The sequence below is a fragment of the Crocodylus porosus genome, unplaced genomic scaffold (genome assembly GCF_001723895.1).
Source record: "Crocodylus porosus isolate Cpor-Errol unplaced genomic scaffold, CroPor_comp1, whole genome shotgun sequence".
Taxonomy (NCBI): domain Eukaryota; kingdom Metazoa; phylum Chordata; order Crocodylia; family Crocodylidae; genus Crocodylus; species Crocodylus porosus.
Genome location: NW_017728935.1, coordinates 3,584,366 through 3,606,274, shown reverse-complemented (window position 1 = coordinate 3,606,274; position 21,909 = coordinate 3,584,366). Strand labels below are relative to the sequence as shown.

Below are 21,909 nucleotides of genomic sequence, written 5' to 3'. Positions count from 1 at the left end.
TGAACACCTTCAAGAGGAAATTGGATGCTTATCTTGCTGGGATCCTCTGACCCCAGCTGACTTCCTGCCCTTTGGGCAGGGGGCTGGACTCGACGATCTCCCGAGGTCCCTTCCAGCTCTGATGTCTATGAAATCTAAGGGAATGCCTTGAAATATCTCTTGGGTCATCAATCTGCTTAGTGTTATTTCTCATTCCAGTAAAGTAGCAATGCAGGTGGTGATGAGCAGCTGCCCCTTTCCACTAGCACTGACTGAAACAACCTTTCAGGGGGACTTCATCCCCCAGCTCCTTGCACCTCGTGTGTTCCTTCTACAGCCATTTCACTCGCATGTCCCTGACCAGTTCCAGGTGGGTTGGATCAAAGCTTCACGGATTTGTCTGAGGTACTCAAACAGTCCATGCTGCTATTGCCACATGTCTGAGTTCCTTGCTCTCTCTAATGTCTCGCAGCATCCCCCCCAACCCCTTGGTATAAAAGAGCTCCGCTGTCCCCAGTTGAAAGATGGGGAATTCAGAAACGGGCTACGTCTACGTGAGACGTTGACTGCGCATTTGCTACTGTGCAGTCATTAAATACTACTTGCAGACCCAAGTACTAAACGACTGTGCCATAATTGGCATTACTGCTCAGTAATGTCCCCGCATAGCTCCATGGTGACATTGACTGTGCAGTAGCTCATTACTACGGTGCAGTAGTGTTGTGTTACAGTTTGTGCTTCATGACACTACTGGACAGTAGTAATGAGCTACTGTGCGGTAAGCGTCTCATATAGTCACAGCCAGGGAGACTGAAGTGCCTCCTGCATTAGGCCTCACAGGAAATCTGGTGGAGAATTGAACCCAGGTCTCCTGAGTGATAGGCGTTATCTAAGTATATGCCAAAGTGAACTTGATAAACCTTTTACAATGTACCTTAAATCAATTCACAGCAGATGATTACACAGTCTGGTGGGTGGCAAATTGGCTTGGGGTGACACTCAGAGAGTGGTAGTAGATGGTTCGGTATTGACCTGAAAGGATTTGGGCAGCGGGGTCCTGCAGGGCTCGGTCCTTGGACCTGTACTCTTCAACGTCTTTATCAGTGACTTGGATGTGGGCGTGAAGTGTACTTTGTCCAAGTTTGCAGATGATATTAAATTGTGGGGTGAAGCGAATGCACTGGAGGGTAGGGAATGATTGCAGGCAGATCTGGACAGGTTAGAAAAGTGGGGAGTACACAGTAGGATGCAGTTCAACAAGGACAGATGCAGAGCGCTACACCTAGGGTGTAAAAATATCCAGCACACCTACTGGCTGGGAAGTGACCCTCTCAGCAGCACAGAAGCAGAAAGGGATCTTGGAGTTATAGTGGACTCCAAGATGAACATGAGTTGTCAGTGTGATGAAGGCATCAGCAAAGCTAACTGCGCTCTATCATGCATCAGCACATGCATGACAAACAGAACCAAGGAGGTGATACTTCCCCTCTCTGTGGCATTGGTTAGGCTGCAGTTGAAGTACGGTGTCCGGTTTTGGGCGCCGTACTTTAAGAAGGATGTGGACAACCTCGGGGCGGGGGGTGTCCAGAGGAGGGCCACTCATATGGTTAAGGGTTTGCAGGCCAAGCCCTATGAGAAGAGTCTAAGGGACCTGGATCTCTTCAGCCTCTGCAAGAGAAGGCTGAGAGATGATCCTGTGGCCGCCTACAAATTCATTAGGGGGGTGCAGCAAGGAACCAGGGCACCTCTTGGGGTAATAAGGAACAATGGTCACAGACTGACAGAGAGGAGATTTAGGCTGGACATCAGGAAGAACTTCTCCACAGTAAGGGTGGCCAGAATCTGGAATGGGCTGCCAAGGGAGGGGGTGCTCTCCCCTACCTTGGGGGTCTTCAAGAGAAGGCTGGATAGGCATCTGGCTGGGGTCATCCGACCCCAGCGCTCTTTCCTTCCCAGGGAAGGGGGTCGGATTCGATGATCTGTTGAGGTCTCTTCCGACCCTACCGTCTGTGAATTCAAGCCCAGTACGTAATTTCACTCTGAAAATTCCTTTGAATGCTTTAGGCCAGGGTAAGCAAGCACGTTTTCCTGAGGCAGGGAGGACGTTCCTGGAGTGCTTTACTTGATAAAGAAGAGGGGTCTGGGAACTCGGACAGGACTTCTGTACCTGGGGTGGACTTGGTTTTTGCTGCCGCTGACGAGCCACGAGCAAATGATGTTCTCTGAAAACCTGCAGGTGAGAGGAGGGCTGGAGTCGTAGACTCAGGCCTCCCCTTACACGGGAGGCATTTATCACACAAAACAACTAGCACCATAGGCTGGAATAGGCAGGCTCCCGCATGGTGTGAATTTTTAGCTTCGCCTGCCTTGGTTTATTAGAGACCAAGCTTCAGGCCTGGTTCACTTTTGCCGGTCACTGAAGTCAATGGAGTTTTCTCAGTGTAAAAATAAGTGAGAACAGGCAAGTCACTCTTTAGGATGTTCTGCACAGAGATGTGGTGGCTGAATAGTGCGCTGCACACGGATATAATAATAGCAGATGATTCTCTATGTTTACAGAGATTTCTGTGCTCCAGCTGGACAGCTTCAGCCCCTCTGAGCAGATATTGGTTAAATGTGCAGCTGTCATTGGCCATATTTTTACAGCAGAGCTGCTGTGCTTCATCTTTACGGTGTGGCCAAGTGAGAAAATGGAGAACGCTCTCAGGACCCTGATAAATTCCCGTGTATTTGAGTTTGTAGGAAAAAAGAGAGGCTGGGGACACTTGCGCACATATCTGGGTTCCCCAGGGACACAGACAATGGGATCAGATATAGCTGAAGGTAAGCCGGGCTTTTATTTCTAGTTTTCTTGGGGATGCTTTTGCAGTGCTTTGTTCACCTCTCTTTGGGCCCTATGCTGGCACCAATAAGTAAAAGAGACTATTTTGTGCCTAGTCTAGGACTCGGTGAAATCAATGGAGCCTGGATGAATCCCTGCTCACATATAAATTCAGTAGTCACTGACCAGCTCAAGTGACCCCCTTTTTATCTTCCTATTCCATGTTTATGGGAGTGGGGAAATTGCACTGAGAATCCTCAGAGTTGTGCATGAGGATCTGCAATCATCTGGATTCACTCACATCAGGGGCTGCAGCACTTCTGAAAACAAGTAGAACAAATCCTGGTTTCCTCAGGCTTCCATCCACCATCATGTAACGGTGCCGGAAGAACAGCTAGTCTAGGTGACTTTCAGTGAAAGAGATTTTAAGGCAGTGGCATGATGGAGAAACACTTGTTGTTTTCCAGATATTGGAGCTGCTGTTCACTTCTGTCTGAAAAACCAGGGGAGGGCTCTGAGATTCTGTGCTCCCCTTCTACGGGAAGGAGCCTATGAGCTACTGCTAGAAGATCAGAAGAGGGCCTTGCATGACAGATGCACCATCTTCCTAGACCGTAAAGCTCATAAATGTAACAGCTGTGGTGGAGGGGACTTTATTTCCTTACTTCCTTTACACTGCAATGTAGACTTATCCTTATGGGGACCAGGCAGTGAGAATAAGGACAAGGCGCTGCTGGTTCCTGAAGACGATCTGAAGAGGCTTGAAGCTCTTCATGCACAAGGTAAATATTGAAATCCAGACGGTTAGCACTTCAGAAATGTCACAGTGGGGTAGATGACATGTTGAAGGGCATTTTATTGTAGAGTGATGCATGTCTAGAGGTGGTAGCTCAAACTTATCCTATAAAAACAAAGACGATATCTTGAGTACTCTGGGGCATAAAACTTCAATGTACTGAGTGACTGATAGACTTGTGACATGTCAAGTCTTACATCCTGTGAGGTGCTGCTTCTCCATCTGAACTCTGCAAGTGAGTTCCCTACCTTCGCCAAACCAAAGAAAGCTGGAAGACCTGAACCTCCAGCTAACCTTCCAACTATGATCCTTCTTAGACGGCCGACATAGAGCTCGGTCATCCACTGGCTGACTGCACCAGGCTCGTGGCAGGTCTATAATGTCCTAAATATGCAAACGGTCCGCATACGTAGGTCAGTCTTGGAGGTAGCTCCATGGCTGAGTGTAACGTAATGGGATGGAGTCGACAGTCGGTGCCTCTTGAACGTACTTACCAGGTGCACAGATAAGTGTAAAGATAATTGTTTGCAATAGGGAGACCTGATTCGTAACAAAACTTCAGTCACTGTTACAGCAAGGAAATGTCTGTACGAAACATTCTCAATACAGAGGAGTGTTTTATCTTTTCTATTACAGGTCAGGAAACTGAACATTCAGGTGGTGTAGTAGAGAGGACTGATGTCTCCCTCAGGGAGGAGCTCCCCGTCGATGCTCCTGCAGCCTTGCATGAAGGTAGAATCCCCTTGCTCAGGCAGGCAGAAGAACAATGTGTGTAGAAGGACATGTATTAACTTTTCTATTGTCATTTAGCTATTTGTATGGCTCCCATTATCATGAGATCTGAGAACCTCATGATCTTAACTGGACTGATGCTGCACAAATGAAGAACAAAAGGGTTAAGTAACTTTTCTAAGGCCAAACAGAAATTGTGGCTAAACAGGTAATTGAACATGGGTGTCTAGGATCTCAGACTGGTACCGTAGCCAATGCACTCTGCCTTCTGCCCCCCTGTGATTTCAGCCACGTTCTCCTGACTTCAACTTCAAATATGAACGCTGCTAACTAATGCACTTATGAAAAATTAACAGCAAAGTTTGACTTTAGAGGCCAAATCTCTTATCACTTATATTTAATCTTTCTCAAAGTATTTTACAGACTCTATAAAGAAATAAGCCATCACTTTATATCTTTCCCTGAGGTGCATTTTACCAGTTATTTAACAAGCTGCAACACAAAAGTAAGTAAAAAAAAAAAAAAAGCCTGTAAGCTAAGTGACCCTAGGAAATAAGAACTGCAGGGAGCCAGAGCAAGATTCATTCAGCTTATTTGTTACTTCCGTTGTTACTACTGCTATTTTCATCTTTGTTTTCAGAGAATGTACAGAACAGGGCAAAGTCATTCACGAATAAGCAGGGTTTGCCAGATGATCATCTCAGGTACTGTATGGAGAATCCTGGACCGCTTGGATAATCAAAGAACAAGTTCAGTCCTTGGGCTGGCTTGTTCAAGAAACGAGGGCTGGATATCAAGGAATAAAACTTCTTATGTCCAGCTGCTGGTTCAGGTCTGCCCCCGCTGAGCTCCAATCTAAAGCTTGCTAAAGTCAATGGGCAGACTCCTTTTGGCACCAGGAAACTTTGGATCAGAGCTGTGAAATAAAAAGTTACTGCTGCTTTTTTCCAAAGGTATTGTGCATCTTCCCAGTCTCAGTCCAGTGCCTTAAGGACAAGAATTTCCTTCCTTTCATGGTTGTATTTTTGACTACTTAAGATCTTGCTTTAATGTGTGTGTGGAAGGGGAGGGGGAGCGGTTGTTGGATAATTTAAAGGGAGCGAAATAATTTGTCCTTTTAATTTATCTTGTGTGCTGGGTATCTCTGCACTAGGTGGCAACCATGTAGTAATACTGGCTACTGAGCTCCTCATCCTCATGAGTTCCCCCCAGTAGACTCCACTGGCAATATTAAACTGGGTTGTAGCAACCTCTCCCAGTATCCTCTACTTCCACAGGGTTGAGGAGGAGTTCCTGGACAGAGTGGGTAAGATGGTTGAAGATCACGAAAGGGGGCAAGTGGAAGCCAGGAACCTTGCACCTTGTGAATGTAGAGAGGCTGTGGAGTCAGTGGTCTATGCTTTAGCACACCATTACATGATGATGGATGATGGACCCATGGCCTTTTATTATTTCCTGGAGTCTGCAGCTGCTTCCTTATATTTGTCCAACAATTACATGGTGAGTTAGCTTCCTTGTATATCAATTGCTGCTTCTCCATTTGACCCAACACTAACACTGACCCTGGACAAGCTCCTTCTGGCCTCTCCCAAGGGGAATCAGGGGTGTATGCTTTCATCAAAGAATGGCTCTATCTCACAATATCTCTCTCTGTTTTGAGGCATATTTTTATTTGGAAAAAGCTACCAACCAGAAGAAAATGCCAGTATTAAAGATGCTCCCATATCAAAAGATGCACAAATTCAAGGTCGGCCAGTTAGAGGAAGCCATCTTCTGCAGGCTCAAGGGAGAGGTAAGAAGCAAGTTAGACCTTTAAGGAGGTTCTGCAAAGATGCTAAGCTTCCTACGGGTACTGCCCGTCTCTGCCTTCCCCAAGAGCTTGTTTGTCCCCTGCCCAAACACTCAGGGAACATCAGCGGGGCTCCCACACCCCTTTCTCCTTACAGTTGCCATATTAACAATAATGAAAGAAAAACAGAAGTCCACTTGGCTTTGTGGTCCAGCCGCACTCACTTCCAGTGTTTCCCTCAGCGAGGGAGCAGGGGACCACCCCAGTGGGGTCTGGCTGCACAGCGAGGATTAGGACAGAGCAGTGGCCCAGCATGTGTTCCCTACCCCCATGCTCCATCTACTCCTGGCCACTGTCTGGGGAACGCTCTTAGTTCAGCATCTCCTTGCAGAGGCGGATCTTGCCATGATGGACCCGTGCTTTCACCTTTCCTGAGGTGCTCACATATGGCACGGGCCACAGAAAGCTGTGTTATCTAAATGTGCATTCTCGCTCTGTCTCTCACCCGGTATCTTGCTAGCTCATTATTCCCTGGTTTTGCAGCTCAATCCCTTTATTTGGACCCCAGTTCAACACTCTTGTTCTAACATACCGCGTGTGCCATTCAGTCTCTTGCACCTTCCAAGCTCTTTCCCCAAAGTGCAACGATGCAGTGATATCACGGAGTGTTTACCTTGCTCTTTGCTCCCACGCAGGTCTGCTTCAACCTGGGCCAAATCTCATTGGCGAAGAAACTCATTAAGAGGGCCCTCTGCCTCTTGCATAAGGGATTTTCCAGTTCCGGGGCTGGAGCCTTCTTCAGATTGTTACTGGAAGAGTCAAAGCACTTGTCATCTCGCGCTCGACAGCGTCAGGCCCAGAACACCGAGTAAGAGGAGACTCGCGGTTAGATGGGTCTCGGCCTTTGTTCCCTGACGGATATTCATGCACATCACCATGGAAACTGAATGCAAATAAGCGTGATTGGCACGCTCTGTTCAAGAGTGTTTCTAAGTGGCCCTGGCACCTTTGCTTGATCTCTTATTATTTAATTAGTGTGCAGTGTTTGAATTGCTGTGATCTCACGGTTAATTCTGTCTTCTCTCGTGTGACAGTGAGAAGGCATTAGCTGTCTTGAAACAGCAGATCTGTTGCCTCTCTTTGCTCTGGAAGCTCTACAGTTTAGATTCTACCTCCAGCAGAAAGTATTCATGGTTGGCGGCCCTGATGGAAATCAATTTGGCAGAGGAGTGTGAGAACAATGTGCAAGTATGTATTTTATAGTCCAGGTATAGGGAGTATCATCGGGATTAACTCCCAGTGAGGAGGAAGCTCCTAGAAAGTTTAGAACAATATCTAAACTTACAATATCCAACCATGTATGGCATGTGGCTAATTTGTGGCAGGAAGTTTTTGCTTCCTCACATTGCAGGCATTAGATGAGTTGGATGATGAGCAGTAGAAGTTATCATTAGACTGAGTTTTGGCAGCACAAAACGTGTCATAATTCATTCTGCTTTGGTGCTTTTTGATCAGAAAAATTAAGTTTTTTTCTAATGCTCCTCAGTGGCAATTAGATCATCCCTGAGGGTCGATGTAAAACACACCTCCATGTTAGCAGTCCTCTGAGCTACATCCAGCTGCTGGTGCTACATCCAGCTTAGAGCTGTTGTTCGCACCATGTTCTCTTCTGCAGCCTCGTGTTTTCTTTCTGCTGCTTGGTGAATTTCAATAGGGTGCATTTCCCTGTCTTTTTTTTTTTTTTTTTTTTAATGCCTTAGGTCATCTCAATATATATGGATTTTTCACAGTTCTCCCAAAATATGGGTAACAAAGATGAATGGCTGAAATATGAAATGATGGCCATCCAAAGAAGCTCCCAATGCAACTTCACTCTCATCAGGGAGAGGCTGCTCATGACAGCTCAGTTAACTCAGATGCTGGCTTATAGCAAGCTATGCTTAGGTCATCTGACCCAGTCCATCCAGCTGGGTAAGTCGATTCTGGCCACTTGTTAGTGGTGACAGTTCCATAGATGTAATCATTTCATGGGGCACAGAGAGAGAGATGCTTTCTTGTCTCAACAGGCTTTCAAGCTCATATCTTGTGTGAGCAGCTCCAAGAAACCAGCCTCCACTATTTGGTTCTTTCTGTTCTCTTCAAAGCTGCACTCCTGAAGAACAAGTATTAGCATAATTTCATTTTGCTGTGTTAACTGGCTAGAGCTGGAATATGCATGTTAGAAAAATATATGAAGAGAAAGGGAGGGAGGTAGAGTGAGGTGCCTGCATGAGTGTGGATAGAAAAATAGGGAAGTATAAGAAAGGATGGAAATGAAAGATGGGTCCTGGAAACAGTAAGAAGGAAGGATGCAAATGGGAGGGGAGATGTGGGCTTGTTTTAACCTGCCAAAGAGCAATGGTATAGTAGACAAGCTAGCATGGCCTCTGTTAGACCAGGGCTGATTCAGTCATTGTCCTTGAGGGCAGGGTTTCATTAGGACTGTTCCTTTGGGTGACTGTCTCTCGAGAGTTCATTTGTAATTACTCTTTTCTATGATTTTGTGATTCCATTATTTTAAACCATTAGTGTTTTGCCCACTCTCAGCCCTTCAGTCTCCTCCTGTAGGTACACCCAGTGCATCAGTGTCTTAGAGTGGCTCTGGAAACTTGCTGCTCAAGAGGAGACTATCATTGCCCTGGCATATTTCTATTCAGCCTGTTTAGACCTGCTTTGTGATGCTGGTAAGCGGTGCCCTGGGTTTGTGAAGAGGGACGGCATCCTCTGAGATGATTCGTGGGAACAGGCATTTAATATCTGCCTGGAGGGGTGCTTTCGCCAACAGAGTCTGTCATTGCTGTTATTCAGTCTCTGTGGGAATGTTCACATTAGGATCCAGAGGGGTGATTGCAGTCCATTCATGTAGATGTATGTAAGCTAGCTTGCATGGGAAGGGGGTAGCTGCCAGCAACACGGTATTCACCATAAGTTTTAAAACTTGCCCAAGTCCCTCTGAAAATACTTAGCTGGGTAGCGTGAGCTGAGCTTTATGACACTGCAGCCACATTCCTATCGGTTGCATTGTCACAGGTAACCAAGCTGGATAGTTTAACGTGAGTTCAGGAATGTGCAGAGCTGCAGTTGCATCTCCAGATTGTAGTGTGGATGTACCTTATGATGGATTTGGACTGAGATCTCAAGAGAAAAATTAATCCAAATAAACTATTCAACTGTATTATGAAAATGCTCTTCATTCATTCAGGGTAATTTTATTTTGACAGTTGAGTCATAGTGAAATAAACCCATTTTAATTTGGAATGAGAGCATCTACACAGCACTTTAATTTGGTTTAACTAGGTGGTTTTCAGTTTGCACCTTCAGTCAATCTGGATTTTGTTTTTTGAGGATCCCCATGTAGACAAGCACCAAACAGTCACCAACCCACACCAATGCAAACTACCACTGAGATCTCTCCTGTATCTTCTCATAGTTCCTCTGCTGTCCTGTTAAGCTGCCATTGGCTGCAAATGTTTCTGTGATGGCCATTTCTTTTGCAGGGTATAATTACAGACCCTTTGAGGAGTGTCTGCAGTTCATAAAGCAATATGAAACCAGCTGCATCCTTAAGTGTCAGAGTAACATCATGCTGAGTCTGTACGCGTCTTTGGCCACCTGGTAATTAAAAGACTCATGAGATCAGACCATCCTGTTATGGATTTACTCCCTGCCTTCCCTGTGGGTGGAAAGCAGCACAATCCTGTGGCCAGGATGTTAGATTTTGCAGTAGAAGCTCATGTGTCTGCATCCAAATTTTTCTTTAAATATAAAACTAATATTTCCCAGTTCGGGTGCTTACATTTTGGTCCCTTGATAGAAATGGCCTGATTTCCAAACTGGCCAAGAACTAGCAACTCCCATTGCATTTAATATGAACATGAGGCTACTGCCACTTAACTGCCAATGGCATATAAACCCATATGGGTAATATTCACCTCTGCGCAGCGAACAGCGCAACCCCCTATTTATTCACCATGAAAGTTCCTCCTTAGCCTTCATAATGAGGAGGCTCTTTTCCTGTTTGTCTCATCATGGTTAGCAGCTCTACAAGGCAACCAGCTGGTCCCTCAGAACCAGTGCAAGAAAAGGGGTTGACTGAATGCATGATCTGATGGATTTTTTTACCTCTTTGTATTTCTCTCTGGGTGATGGAGGTTTGGCAGGTCCCACTGCTGGAGTCTGTTCAAAGACAGTTTCACCAAGGCTGAGCAGCTGGTGAGCAGAACAAATGCCTCCCTCTTTGGTACTCATGGTTTCTTCAGGTTCCTGGAGTGCCAGGTGTTGTTGCTGTTGAAAACCATGGAAGATGCCCCTAAGGAAGTCCAGGAGATGCGCAGCTCAGCACTGAAGGTGATGTTTCTCTTAGGTTGAATCCAAAGCTTATGTAGGGGAGGGGCTTGATACACTTGGTTTCAATGAGGTGTGGTCCAAATTGGTCATTAGCATATATAGCTCTTCCTGAACACCAAACTGGACTAGCCAATGGCCCTCCTTTCATCATGTTCACAGTTGGGCAGCTTTATAAGAGCTACCTCCACTGGTTTAGCTCCACCTGTCTTAGATGAGATGCTGATAGGAGTTCAGGACCTGCACTATTAGTCCTGCTCTGAACAGGTCTATTGTCCTCTCTAGTACTTCAGGGAATTCCTTTCTCGCTGCTCAACAAGTCCGGTCTACCACGCAAGAGTTTACAGCCTGAAGGCCTTAGTGAATCTCCTGGGAGACGAAGAGAAGAACCACATCCGTTTGTCAAAGGCACTCAAACATTCACACGTGCAGCAAAACAGCATGGAGGAACCTGAGCACAAGATGGGTCCAAAGCAAGATCTGTAGGAATTCCTCCTTGCAACTCCACTTGAGCTGAGCTCTGAGGTAAGCTATATCTTGGGATGGCAATGAAAACAGGATGGGCAATGGGGACTGATAACAGTAGCAATGCACTGGCACTAAGTGACACCTCGTGATTTCTTCCCTTTGTCCAACAGTAGTGAATTGAAGTACCCACATGGGCACAATTGGGTTCCAAATAACTCTGTACTGAATTATAACACAAACAGTCAGGGTCTGGCTTCCATGTATCCTGCTGCTCTAGCAGGTTTCTGGTGGCTTCTAAATCACGTAACATGGTGAGCAGTAACAGGGCTCACCATCTAGTTAAAAGTGATATTACATCGTTACTATATGCTACACAATCTATGAAAAGAAAACGTTGAATCTATGGTGGATCTCACCTGGATGCAGTGATCCCGCTTGAGAAAAGTCTTCGTTTCAAGTTTGCTCTTTGCTTCCTTACGCAACTGCTGCCCGTGATACAGCCTCACATAAGCTAAGCTGTGGGGTTTCGCTTGTAGAATTCCAGTTGGAGACACTAAGAGGCAGATGGTGGCTTGCAATTTGTTCTTTATTACCCTTTCGCATTTTATATACATCTCATTTTAAGGAGACTTATGAAAACTCCTATAACAGCTTTTTACATAGCTGCTCCAACTTGTTCAGCAGAGGGCATTATATACAGCTTCCTCTCACCCAACCTCCGCAGTTAAGATGGCAACCTTCCTCGTGTTCTTAGTTTCTGTGGCCCGTGAGGAAAAAGACCTTGTTCTCAAACTCCAGTGGGTAACAGGTCCTGAATGAACTATTAGGAGGTGAACAAATGGCATGCTCTTTCAGCCCTTCGGTGCATGAGCTGCAGGCACTTTCTGCCCCCCGAGCATGTCTTTAACATCAGTCCAGCTTCTACTTATCACTAACCATGCTGAGATTTTTCATCCACTGACATGGACGTGGACTGGAAGATCTCAGCAACAAAGGTCAAGATGAAAAGGACTCAAAAAAAATATGCCTCACCAAACATGGACGGCAAATCCAGACTGAAGCAAGTCCACCTTCTGTTCATCCATAGCCAGAGCATACGTTCACGTTTCTTCGGGTGAGCTATGGAATGCACCATCCCTGAGCTCAGACCATGGCCATGGTCTTCAGGAAAATCCCAGCGAGTTGTTCAAACAGCATGAGTGGGCAGGAGAGATGTTGGAAGCTGGAACATGACTTATGGTGGGGAGGAGACTATTCTGTCTCATAAGCGTGTACAGAGAAGGGCATTATAGAAAAATCTACCCCCTTTTGTAGACTCCCTTCATTTTTCCACTAGTCCATGTATTGTGTATAGTATTCCTAGGAGCCTGGAAAGAGTGCGTGAAAGCCTGCACTCAGGGATATCTTAGAAGCATGGCAAAATGTTGTGATAGTCCTACTGAAACACCACATCCAACAGACTCATCCCTCGATTAGGAATACCGATAGCCTTTACTTGAACCGGCATGGAGTATTTACTAGCAATGCTGCGTTTGGATCAGTTCTGCTGTTGCTCTAGGAAGTTGTATTTCTGTCGTTATATCAATAAAGCAGAGAATTGCTCTACTGCAAATCTTGCCCCAACATATAAGCTTTTTGCTACAGGGGTTGGGCACAATGACTGTTAGTTTTGTAGATGTTAATTGAAGCTTTTAATAGTTTTATATGTGTACAATTTTTAATAAACTGAAGACGTTTTCCTATTATACAGCAAAGTGACGTTAATAAGACTGTAAGTTCCATACCAGGTCAGACCAATGGTTCGTCTAGCCCAATACTGTGTCTTTGACAGTGGCAGGAGTGGATGCTTTAGAGGGAGAGCATTGAATTGGGTATATCTAGAATGATTTATCTCCTGTTCATTATACTTTCTGGTATTAATCATCATTGGTCTAGAGATGCCAGAGGAAACATCTCCAACTGTTCTGTTTAATAGCTAATAATAGATCTCCCATCCATGAATATGGCTAGTCCATTTTTAAACCCAGCTATACGATCTGTGTTTGCAACCTCCTGTGGCAACGAGTTCCATAAGTTAACTGTGCGCTTCATATAAAATAAATAAAGTGGATTTTTTTAGCTTGCAGTTAGTTCTTTTAGTTAGCTTTATTTTTTAAGTTAGTTTTGTTAGTTTTAAACCTACCTCCAACTAATTTTGATGGGTGCCCTCTAGTTCTAGCATCCTGTTACTTAGTGAATCACAGTTCCTATTCACTTTCTTCATGATTTTACAGACCTCTGTCATATTCCCCCTCAGCCTTCACGTAAAGGGTGAGGAGATGCAAAATTCTATCCACACATGTTTGACCTTCATTCTACTCTTCCTTCATTGTTACAGTCTTTAATTTACCCCGTATTATGTCAATAGAATAAAGCATTTGAAAAACATGGGCAGTCTCACTGGAGTATTTTCAGTTAAGCACATGCTGAAGTATTTGCTGAGTCCCAGAGAGGTGATTAGAACCAAGTAAATGTGGTTTTGGCTGAACGGCTGGAGAGATGCTAAGACTGAAACGGAAATGCAGTACGTACCCATATCTCTCAGCCCTTTCCTGGTTGTGATGTGGTTGGCAGTTCCTATCGGAGAACCCCAATTTCCTGCTGTTGTGTTTTGTAGCAGCCTGTCATTAAAAATAGAAAGTAAGTGCAGCGCCCCCCCTGCCTTACACTGAGATTATTTGCCATGAGCTGAGTTCTGATTCTGCTGGTCAAGGGAGTTATTCTTCCAGGGACTTTTGCATCTCTGTTCTAGTCTTTTGCGTAAGACCCTCCTCCATCCACCTGAACTTGCACTTGCAGCCCTGGCCCTGTAGTACTATTGCAGGTCTTCAGGCTGTGGGATTCCCTGCAGAGATGTCAGTCCTGCTCCCTGGTTAAGAGGTTTCAGCTGGGCAATACGGGTCAAGTCCCTTCCCATCAAGGATGAAGTGCACGCTCAGCCCTTTCTTGGCTAGCTGGAGGAAGAAACAGGTAATGAGCATTAGAATCCAGGTCTGCCATATGTACGGGGGATTACTGTACCTGAAAGACACCAGTGCGCCCCACAATGCAATCTTTATTTTGGAAGTGACAAGATGCATTTATTTTTCAGCAACTGCACGCAAACGGGTCATTTCTGCAATAGCAGTTGAGGAGAATAGCTGTGAAAACATGCAAGCGTTCACGGCACTGGGTGTTCACGGATCTGTTTGTTTCTAGGCTTTAAAGGTGGAGGCGAGGCTTCAAAGATGACAGTTGCGTATTCTACAAGCCCAAAGGAAGATGTGGCAGCTGCAAGCTCAGTGGGATCTTGGGAGGCTTTTGGCTTTGCCTTTATTTTCGCATTTACATATTCTGGCTCTGGCTTGCTCTGGCACTTCAGGACAGCGTATGTTACATCACTCTTCATTTCCCCATCTGATGCGGTACCTCCACTGCTTTTATCCTTCTGGAAATCCACAAAAAGTAGCAAGTTAAAAAGGAATTCTAGATTATTTTTAACATATCTTCTTCCCAAATGTTGTTCTTACTTCACCACACCTAGGAAATCTCCTCTCTAGACTCTGAAACGGGGGGAGTGGTGTAGGTGAAATACATACTTGGGATGCTGAGAGGACATTAGGCCACAGACCTACATGGAGGTTTGAGGAGATGGTAGCCACAGTTGGCTCCATCAGTAACATGAAGGCATCACAATCATATATCACTTTGTGAATGTAAATCCTAGAGTCTATTCAGAACTTACAGCAGATGAAGGGCATTAAACTTGCCCCCCACGCAGTGCTAGATGCAAATGTAATACTTGTTTTCCAGGTACATAAGCTGAGACAGCAGAGGCTAAGTGACTTGCTTAAGTTACTGAACTGGGGTACGGCTACATGGCAGTCAAAGGTATAGTGGCAGCATGTGTAGACATACCAAATCCGACTTAGCTCAGGTATTGAGAACAGTATAGCCGAGCCAGCCTGAGCTTCAGCATGGACTCTAGAGCTATCCAGGACCCTGGGTTGGAGATGAGGCCAGTCTGTGCTGCCATGGCTTCACTGCTCTTGTGGACTGAACCTGGTAGCTGGAAAAGGCCCACCTGTGCTGGAGTTGTACCTTTTGAGCACAATGCATCCCTGCGATGCCCTGTATAATGGCAGCAGTGGGGACAGGAACCCCAGCTCTAGGTGTAAAAGGTTGACCGTACAACTTACCCCTGCTTTATGTAGGTGCACGGAGAAACCAAGCAAAGTGCTAGGAACACTGGACCCTCCAGGGGCATCTTACCTGAAACACTGCAAGTCTGCAAGCAGGAATTCTGCCAAAGCTCAGTCCATCTTCTGCTGTGAACAACAGACTCACCATTTAATGTGAAAGCTGCCTTTTCACCCTTTACACTTTACCTATGGCTAGCAATAAAGCAAAGGCCCAGCATAAAGTCTGCCCACCACTCTGAGCCTACTGGAGTCTTGTGTTACCAGCCACCTGCTGTGATGACACACAAATGACTCCTTTCACTTCTATTCAGCTTGAGTCAGGGGGGTGGGAGATGGACTCTGATGGTATGAAAGATGAGTGGTAGAAGAACTTGCCTGCCCCTCTCCTTCTGATGAAAGTCAGGGCGAGGAGTGAGAAAGCCTTAATCAGTGCAACACTGGCCAGAAGGACGCCCAGCACCACAACAATATACAGAGTTCTGCAAAGAAATGTGCAATATCTTTGTTAACATTGATGGCACCAAAGATGAATGCAGGAGGGGATGTGGATTTGCTCACAAATAGATTGAGACTCAAGGGTCTAAATTCAGGGTGCAAAAATAACACTCGCCATCTCTAACAGGAACAGTTCCAGTGAAGTCGATGGGGCACTGCTGATGCACCACAGGAGCATCTAGCTTTGCTCTATTTTCCCAGGCTTGTCGAGTGCTGAAGCTATATTCAGGAGCTTGACTTATTTTCCAGCGCTGGCTGACAGCGCTCCTCGAATTCAAAGGAATTCTTCCTCATTAGGATGCTGTAGCTCCTTACGGGTCTGTCTTTGACGGAGGTAATTATCAGGGTCCTCTTTGACCTGGCTTGCTAATGGCTCCCGCTTGACAGGTTATGTTTTTTGGCAGGGGCTGGTCTTACACTGACCACCCTACTAAGGCAAGAGCCAGAGAAGTTGTAGCACAACAGGGCTGTGTGCTCCTCCCTCAACTGGACGGAAAAGAGTAGAGAGCCCAACACCTTCAGGAAAGGTCTGGCTTAGCTTCTGCCGACAGAGTGGGAGCCTTTCTGCTGCCTTTAATGGGGGCTAAATAAAAACCTGTTTGAGAGAAGGTGTGGGTATGTGGATGTTCACCTCTTATCAACCTGTGCCTTTCATCCTGCTATGATCATAAATGTGATTTTGGAAGCCTTTTGCTTAGTTTTTGTACCTCTGCTGCTGGTTGCTGGCCACAGTGGGATGGATGGTCCCTCCGCTGCTGGTGGGGGATGAGGTAACTTCTAAAACACTACTGAGATCCCAGGGCTTTTCTGAAAATAGACACAAAAGCGAATGAACAGCTTTGACCTTCTCGAAGTTCTGCAGTGAGGAGAAATCCTGAGTACCTAGGAAACTCCTTGCGTTACTCCTGAGTAAGGTTCCCTGTCAGTAACATTTGATGGCACAGAGGAATCCAACCTGCATCCCTTGCTAGCAAGGGCCTCAGCAGTGAGATTCAGTGGTTCCTTCAAGGATGTCGTGCTGGGAGTTCTAGCCAGGTTGTTACGTGGTACCAATCCCTAAAGTATCTAAATGGGAAGGTCAAGTGCAGGCACGCCCAGAGCACTAGCAGTAAAATGGGACTGGAACCCACAGCTGACTCTAAGTCCCTTGGCGTTGTGTTGTTCAAGACGGTTGCAATTCATCTGCACCAAACCTTGGATGAGCTATGTAAGGGCACACTTCAGCAGTGGCCAGAGGGCTGGGTTGGGGGCTTTGATTTCCCTGCATGCTTGCTCGCAAATTTTGAGGTGCACATTGTAGGCTTGTGTTCTGTGACACATATGGAAGGAAAAGCTTCCTTTGATGGAAGGAAAAACTTCTTTGTGGTAAGGGCGACCAGAATCTGGAATGGACTTCCCAAGGAGGTGGTGCAGCCCCAACCTTGGGAACCTTTAAGAGGAGACTGGAAAGACACCTTGCTGGGATCGTTTGATCTCAGCGGTATTCCTGCCCAGAGCAGGGGGGGGTGGACTCCATCTTTTGAGGTCCCTTCCAGCCCTTCATTTCTATGATATGAGACAGGATGGCTACTTCAGAAGAGGAAATTTGAGCAGGCATCAGTCAGTCGCACAAAGGCCAATGCTCCCAGCTAGGGAAGAATGAAAAAGCTTAGATCCTGGGTCAAACCACTTCAATATTATTGGGCAAGAAACATCTTAGAGAGAGGCCGTGGCTTGAGTGTTTCATTTTTATTCTGGTCAGAACTACCATAAGAATAGCTTTGTCCAAGCTATTTTCTGCGCTTCTGCTTCAAGTGCTGGTTAAAAGAGGAAGGGTAGAAAAGCGCATAAATAAAAAGTTTATGAGCTTGGTGGGGAGGGGAATTGAACAAAAGTCCAGCTCTGTTCTTTGATCGTTTCAACTGCCGGTACAAATTTGCAGCTCTAAAAATGAACGACTCTGCTGATTTACATCACCTGAGGATTTGGCCCAATCTTATTTACACTGCTAGGGCATATCAAAAGCCTGTAGGGGTCAATTTGGAAAAGCTCTGGTCGCTTCTGATGCCTAGGCTACTGGAGCCCATTCAGGGAAAACCATTTTAATTTTTTGGATAAACTCACTTGAAACCACCAGGTGAATTTCCCGCAGGAACATGTCTTGGCTCATGAAATGGCTCCAGCAGTGATACTCTCCTGAGTCCTGGTACCGGAGCTCTCTCAGTGTTGCCGTGATCATGCAGTTCTCCCGGTCATTTGTTATCCTGATCTTTCCGCTTGCATAAATGTTGTGATAGTAGTTTATTCTGCTGGCAGGTAGACAACTGGTTGTAGTTACCATTTTACACAAGGTAAAATCTTGGCGGCTCTTGCTCAAGCCCATCACAGTATAGGAACAATTCAGAGAGATGGAGTCTCCTTCATTTGCAGATAACCTCAGGGGAGCTATGGAAAATAGACCAGTGACTGGTTATGATGAGAGAAGGTGCTTACAGAAGGGAAAATTCCTACAGACCTACAAATCCCACCCGGACTGAAACAGTGATGCAGAGCATCCGGACAAACGCAGAAGAAGAAGGTGTAAAAAATGTGGAAATTGTCTCTGTCAGTCCAAGGAGAAGATTTTCTGGGATTGTATTTATATTTGTTACCACTGTACTGGGTCTAAGCTGGAAAAAAAAACCCACCGCACAGCTCTGAGAACCCACTCATTTTCTCTCTGCTTTCCAAAAGCATATTCACAATTGGCCCCTTTGCTAATGGCTGTAGCATCAGAGGACCAAAGGAGTGAACAAACCATTAGGAAGTGATGCCCTCTTGTCCCCTGAAGAGGTGTCTGGGGCAGGACTGAAGTCTGTTGGCCAAGGCAGCTGGTGTTACTGCCACTGCCCTTGCCTTGGGTGCGAGAGTCTTGGGCTGTCACCGCACTCGGCTATCACCAGCAAAATACAACAGAGCGCAAACCCAAGCCCCAAATCAAAGAAATAAAGCCACTAAACGCAAGACCAAACAAACAAATTCCCCAAACAGTTGCCAAATGTCACAGCAGCCAGGAAAATGAAGTCCCAGAGCATAGGCGCAGCTGGTGGGGGCCATGGGGCTAGCTCATTTCGATTACCAACAACAGGTTTGAACTTTAAGGGGTGCATCTCCCTGCGACTGGGTTAAAGCTTTTCCCACCTAACAGGTTTATTTCTGATGGGAAATGGTTTCCTGACAGCGTGCAGATCTTGGTGCAAAGAAGTCCGACTTTATCATCATTATTGTTATCATTACTAGTACTATTATGAGTTTCATCAAACAACCAAAAGATTAAATTTGTTACTTTTGACTGCTGGCATCAAATGAACCTAGCTAGTTTTGATGAAAAGCTGAAAAGTGTTGAATTTTTTTTTCATTTTGTTTTAGATGCATCCGACATTTCTGTATCCGGATATGTAATTGGGGTTTAACTGTATCTTAATGAAGACATTCTGGGATTTCTGTCTCCTCCTACACTGTGTTTTACTTTGAAAAAGAACTGGACATGGAACATCAGTCTTAATGTAGAGTACATGAGAGGCCTCACAGGCTAGGGGCCCAGCCCGTATATTACTGAACTGTAACTCACCCTCATAAGCGACCAGCACTTGTATTCGCTTCAGTATGATACGCTTCAGAGAATCATGCAGCATGCACTGGTACGTTCCCGAATCCTCTACTCGGAGTGGCTTCATGATGACAAAAATCCAGCCGAGTCCCATGTCCTTGAGGCTGATTGTGTTTTTTGTTGCATTGTGAGGGTCATTATTTCCATCTGCTGGGGAGATCGAGGCTAAAACTGGGCAATTCTTTGACAGCTCCTTACACAAGTATTTCTTCTTGAATGAATACTTGTGCTTGTCGTAAGAACATCTTGTAAGAAGGGAGTCTCCCTGCACTTTCTTCTGCACCTCTAGGTCCCGTTCTGCAGATGTCCCTTCCAAAGGAGGAAGAAAGTGATATTAGAGCTGATAGACCTTTTGTATCAGGGGCTCTGAACCAAGACCTATCGATGGTCATATGGGCTGTTACAAGGCATACCTGAAGCTCCGCATCCCTGTCTAAATGGACTTCCATAGTGAGCCCGAGAGCAGGGCAGCTGCCCCCTTCCTATGCACCAGCCCATGCTTTTCCCCAGCACAGCCCTTGTGTCTCCTACTCTTCCTCCCGTGAACAGGAGCAAGGTGGGCTCTGTCCAGGTTGGGCTGGCAAACGGACACTGGTCAGCAGGGCTGGATTAACGCACAGGCAAACTAAGCATGAGCCTAGGGCCCTAAGTGAAGGGGCCTGGTTGTGCTTATTTTACATATTATAATTACTGAGTGGGGAAAAAAAGGTAATATAAATTTAGTAGTAATATAAATTAAGTAGTAAGTAGGGGCCCACGAGTTTGTTTGCCAAGGGCCCACTAAAGGGTTCATCCGGCCCTGCTGATCAGAGCCCCTCGCTGGTCCATCACTTTGTTCGAGTCTATTGTTCCTTTTGGCACTGCCTTCTTCAGGCTCACAGCAGCTGGTCCCTAGGGGGCTGGAGGAAGGAGTCCCTTTGATCCAGGAGAGGTCCTTTCCCCAAAGCTTTGGGGTGATGAATCCTCCTTTTATGACCGTGCTCTTCTTTGCAAAACACATAATTGCGGGGAACAGAAACAGGGATCCGGAAGCATATACGATAGATCCAGAGCCCCATGGGCTGAACGTTTCCTCCCCTTTCAAATAGCCAGTGACCCCCTTTCGTGGCTACCTCCCGCCGGCTGCAAAAGCAGCCTCGTGCCACGTGTAATGAATGCAGCGACAAGCAAAAGGTTCTGCCCCAGGGGCAGTCTCTCCGCGCCTTACCTGTTAGTGCCAGCAGGAGCAGTAGGGCAGGGAAACCTGCCATCCCGCAGTGGGGTGTGGTGTAGGGCTTGGAAGAGGCAAATGCAGCCTTGCAGCTTTCCCTTGGGTGCAGGAAGTTAGCACACGTTGAGTCACTGCCTTTCTCATTGGCTCTGGAACAGCCATCTAGATTTGGTTCCCCACATCCGCTCTTTGAATGGGAAGCAGGCATTTGACCACAAGCCACTTTCATCTGAAATGTGCAGCTGTTTAGATACGGACATTCAGCCAGGGGGAGAGAAGGGACTGGGGCATCTTCTGTCTTCACTGCCATTTTTAGCAGTGGTTTATGTTGTACTGACAGCTTTCGGTTTCACGTAGTCTATTCTTCTTCTTTAGCACCAGCATGGGAATTTTGTACTGGCCAATCTCAAAGCTCTTTTATGAAGGTAGAAACTTAGACTTATTGTCCAGGTAGGGAAACAGGTGGGGACTAGCTTTGCCCACAGCGGGCCAGAGGGAACAGAGCCCATCTCTTGGTTCCTGGTCCACGGGGCCCTGCATTATAATGTTTCAAAGGGTCCTTCTCATCTGGATAATGCATCTCTGTGCTAGTGCGTGCACTTGCAGTGCCTGCTGCTTTAAGGGCTGAGTCAAGCAGCCAGCAGATGCTTGACTGCCACAGCCATTTTAAAACACTAGCTGCTTATATAAGCACAGCAGTTTGCTGCTGGTAGACTAGGCAGAAGCATTGCCTGGCTGAGCAGCAGTAGGAATAACCAGGAGGGACGGGCAGGAGCTTATGGGGATGGTTTGGAGGCTCCTGGTCCTGAGCATGATCTAGAACTGCACCCTACCAGGGATGGGTTGTCTGGTGGAGCGGGAGCCCCCAAGGCAATGCCAGGCCAGTTACCACCCAGATGAAAGGTAGGCTGGGGTGCCTTAACCCCAGCCCTTATAACACTCTGGGTACAAGAGGCCAGGCACAGCTGCAGCCACCTGAGCCTCCACAGGGGAGGGAAACCCTGGATCCCAAAGGAGGGGTGGTAGCAAGGATCTGGAAGAGAAGTCAGCTTCCTTTGGCTCTGCTTTGGGTTTGCAGCCAAGGAGAAAGAAGTGAGGGTGCTTCAGGCACTGGGTCTGGTGCAGCACAGTGAATGTGGCTGAGCAGATGTGGGCTCCTGAGTGTCATCTTTTTGCGTTGTGTAACTAGACCCTTGCCTGACATACACAGCTAAATGTAGCTCTTCCTGGGGCTTGCGATGAGTAAAACTCACATGTCCATGACATCATGGGGACCGGGTGGAACAACTGCACGAAGGGGTGGCAGCCAGCTTACCCCCGTCTCTGCAAAACAATTTCTTGTGAAATCAGGATGCCCGGCTTCTCAGAGGCTTTATGTCCCTGTTCCA

At 46.4% G+C, this 21,909-nt stretch overlaps 2 protein-coding genes across 4 annotated transcripts in view; one reads left to right on the top strand and one right to left on the bottom strand.

Moving 5' to 3' along the window:
- Positions 1 to 12,901, top strand: part of LOC109317795 (adenylate cyclase type 10-like) — a 17,220-nt gene extending 4,319 nt beyond the window's left edge. The window contains exons 6-20 of the mRNA XM_019546678.1: positions 2,539 to 2,802; positions 3,268 to 3,582; positions 4,233 to 4,328; positions 4,969 to 5,032; positions 5,606 to 5,828; positions 5,989 to 6,120; positions 6,813 to 6,985; positions 7,212 to 7,365; positions 7,878 to 8,088; positions 8,184 to 8,280; positions 8,725 to 8,840; positions 9,654 to 9,771; positions 10,308 to 10,503; positions 10,786 to 11,025; positions 11,824 to 12,901. Of these exons, the coding sequence (XP_019402223.1) occupies positions 2,539 to 2,802; positions 3,268 to 3,582; positions 4,233 to 4,328; positions 4,969 to 5,032; positions 5,606 to 5,828; positions 5,989 to 6,120; positions 6,813 to 6,985; positions 7,212 to 7,365; positions 7,878 to 8,088; positions 8,184 to 8,280; positions 8,725 to 8,840; positions 9,654 to 9,771; positions 10,308 to 10,503; positions 10,786 to 10,986 (2,360 nt within the window). The 3' untranslated portion in view covers positions 10,987 to 11,025; positions 11,824 to 12,901. The remainder of the gene's footprint in view (positions 1 to 2,538; positions 2,803 to 3,267; positions 3,583 to 4,232; positions 4,329 to 4,968; positions 5,033 to 5,605; positions 5,829 to 5,988; positions 6,121 to 6,812; positions 6,986 to 7,211; positions 7,366 to 7,877; positions 8,089 to 8,183; positions 8,281 to 8,724; positions 8,841 to 9,653; positions 9,772 to 10,307; positions 10,504 to 10,785; positions 11,026 to 11,823) is intronic.
- Positions 12,902 to 14,045: 1,144 nt separating this feature from the next.
- Positions 14,046 to 20,693, bottom strand: LOC109317793 (CMRF35-like molecule 9). 3 transcript variants are annotated; one of them, XM_019546676.1, is made up of 7 exons: positions 20,519 to 20,691; positions 19,273 to 19,608; positions 17,787 to 18,107; positions 16,391 to 16,490; positions 15,564 to 15,667; positions 15,259 to 15,311; positions 14,046 to 14,434 (listed from the first exon to the last, which is right to left on the bottom strand). In XM_019546676.1, exons 1-7 carry the CDS (start codon positions 20,559 to 20,561, stop codon positions 14,168 to 14,170), a joined length of 1,224 nt encoding a protein of 407 aa, XP_019402221.1. In that variant the 5' UTR covers positions 20,562 to 20,691; the 3' UTR covers positions 14,046 to 14,167. The 3 variants fall into 3 exon arrangements, with proteins under 3 accessions (XP_019402221.1, XP_019402220.1, XP_019402222.1); XM_019546675.1 differs by having other exon boundaries at positions 19,273 to 19,620; positions 20,519 to 20,689; XM_019546677.1 differs by lacking the exon at positions 15,564 to 15,667 and having other exon boundaries at positions 14,351 to 14,434; positions 15,259 to 15,314; positions 19,273 to 19,620; positions 20,519 to 20,693.
- Positions 20,694 to 21,909: the final 1,216 nt, after the last annotated feature.

Bases quoted from the DNA above. Each gene is read 5' to 3' on its own strand.
- LOC109317793 (XM_019546675.1), bottom strand. From the start codon at position 20,561: ATGGCAGGTTTCCCTGCCCTACTGCTCCTGCTGGCACTAACAG. The intron at 18,108-19,272 runs GTGAGTTACAGT...TATTTTCCATAG, and splicing joins AGTGCTGGTCGCTTATGAGG to CTCCCCTGAGGTTATCTGCA. The intron at 14,435-15,258 runs GTAAGATGCCCC...GTGGATTTCCAG, and splicing joins GCAGACTTGCAGTGTTTCAG to AAGGATAAAAGCAGTGGAGG.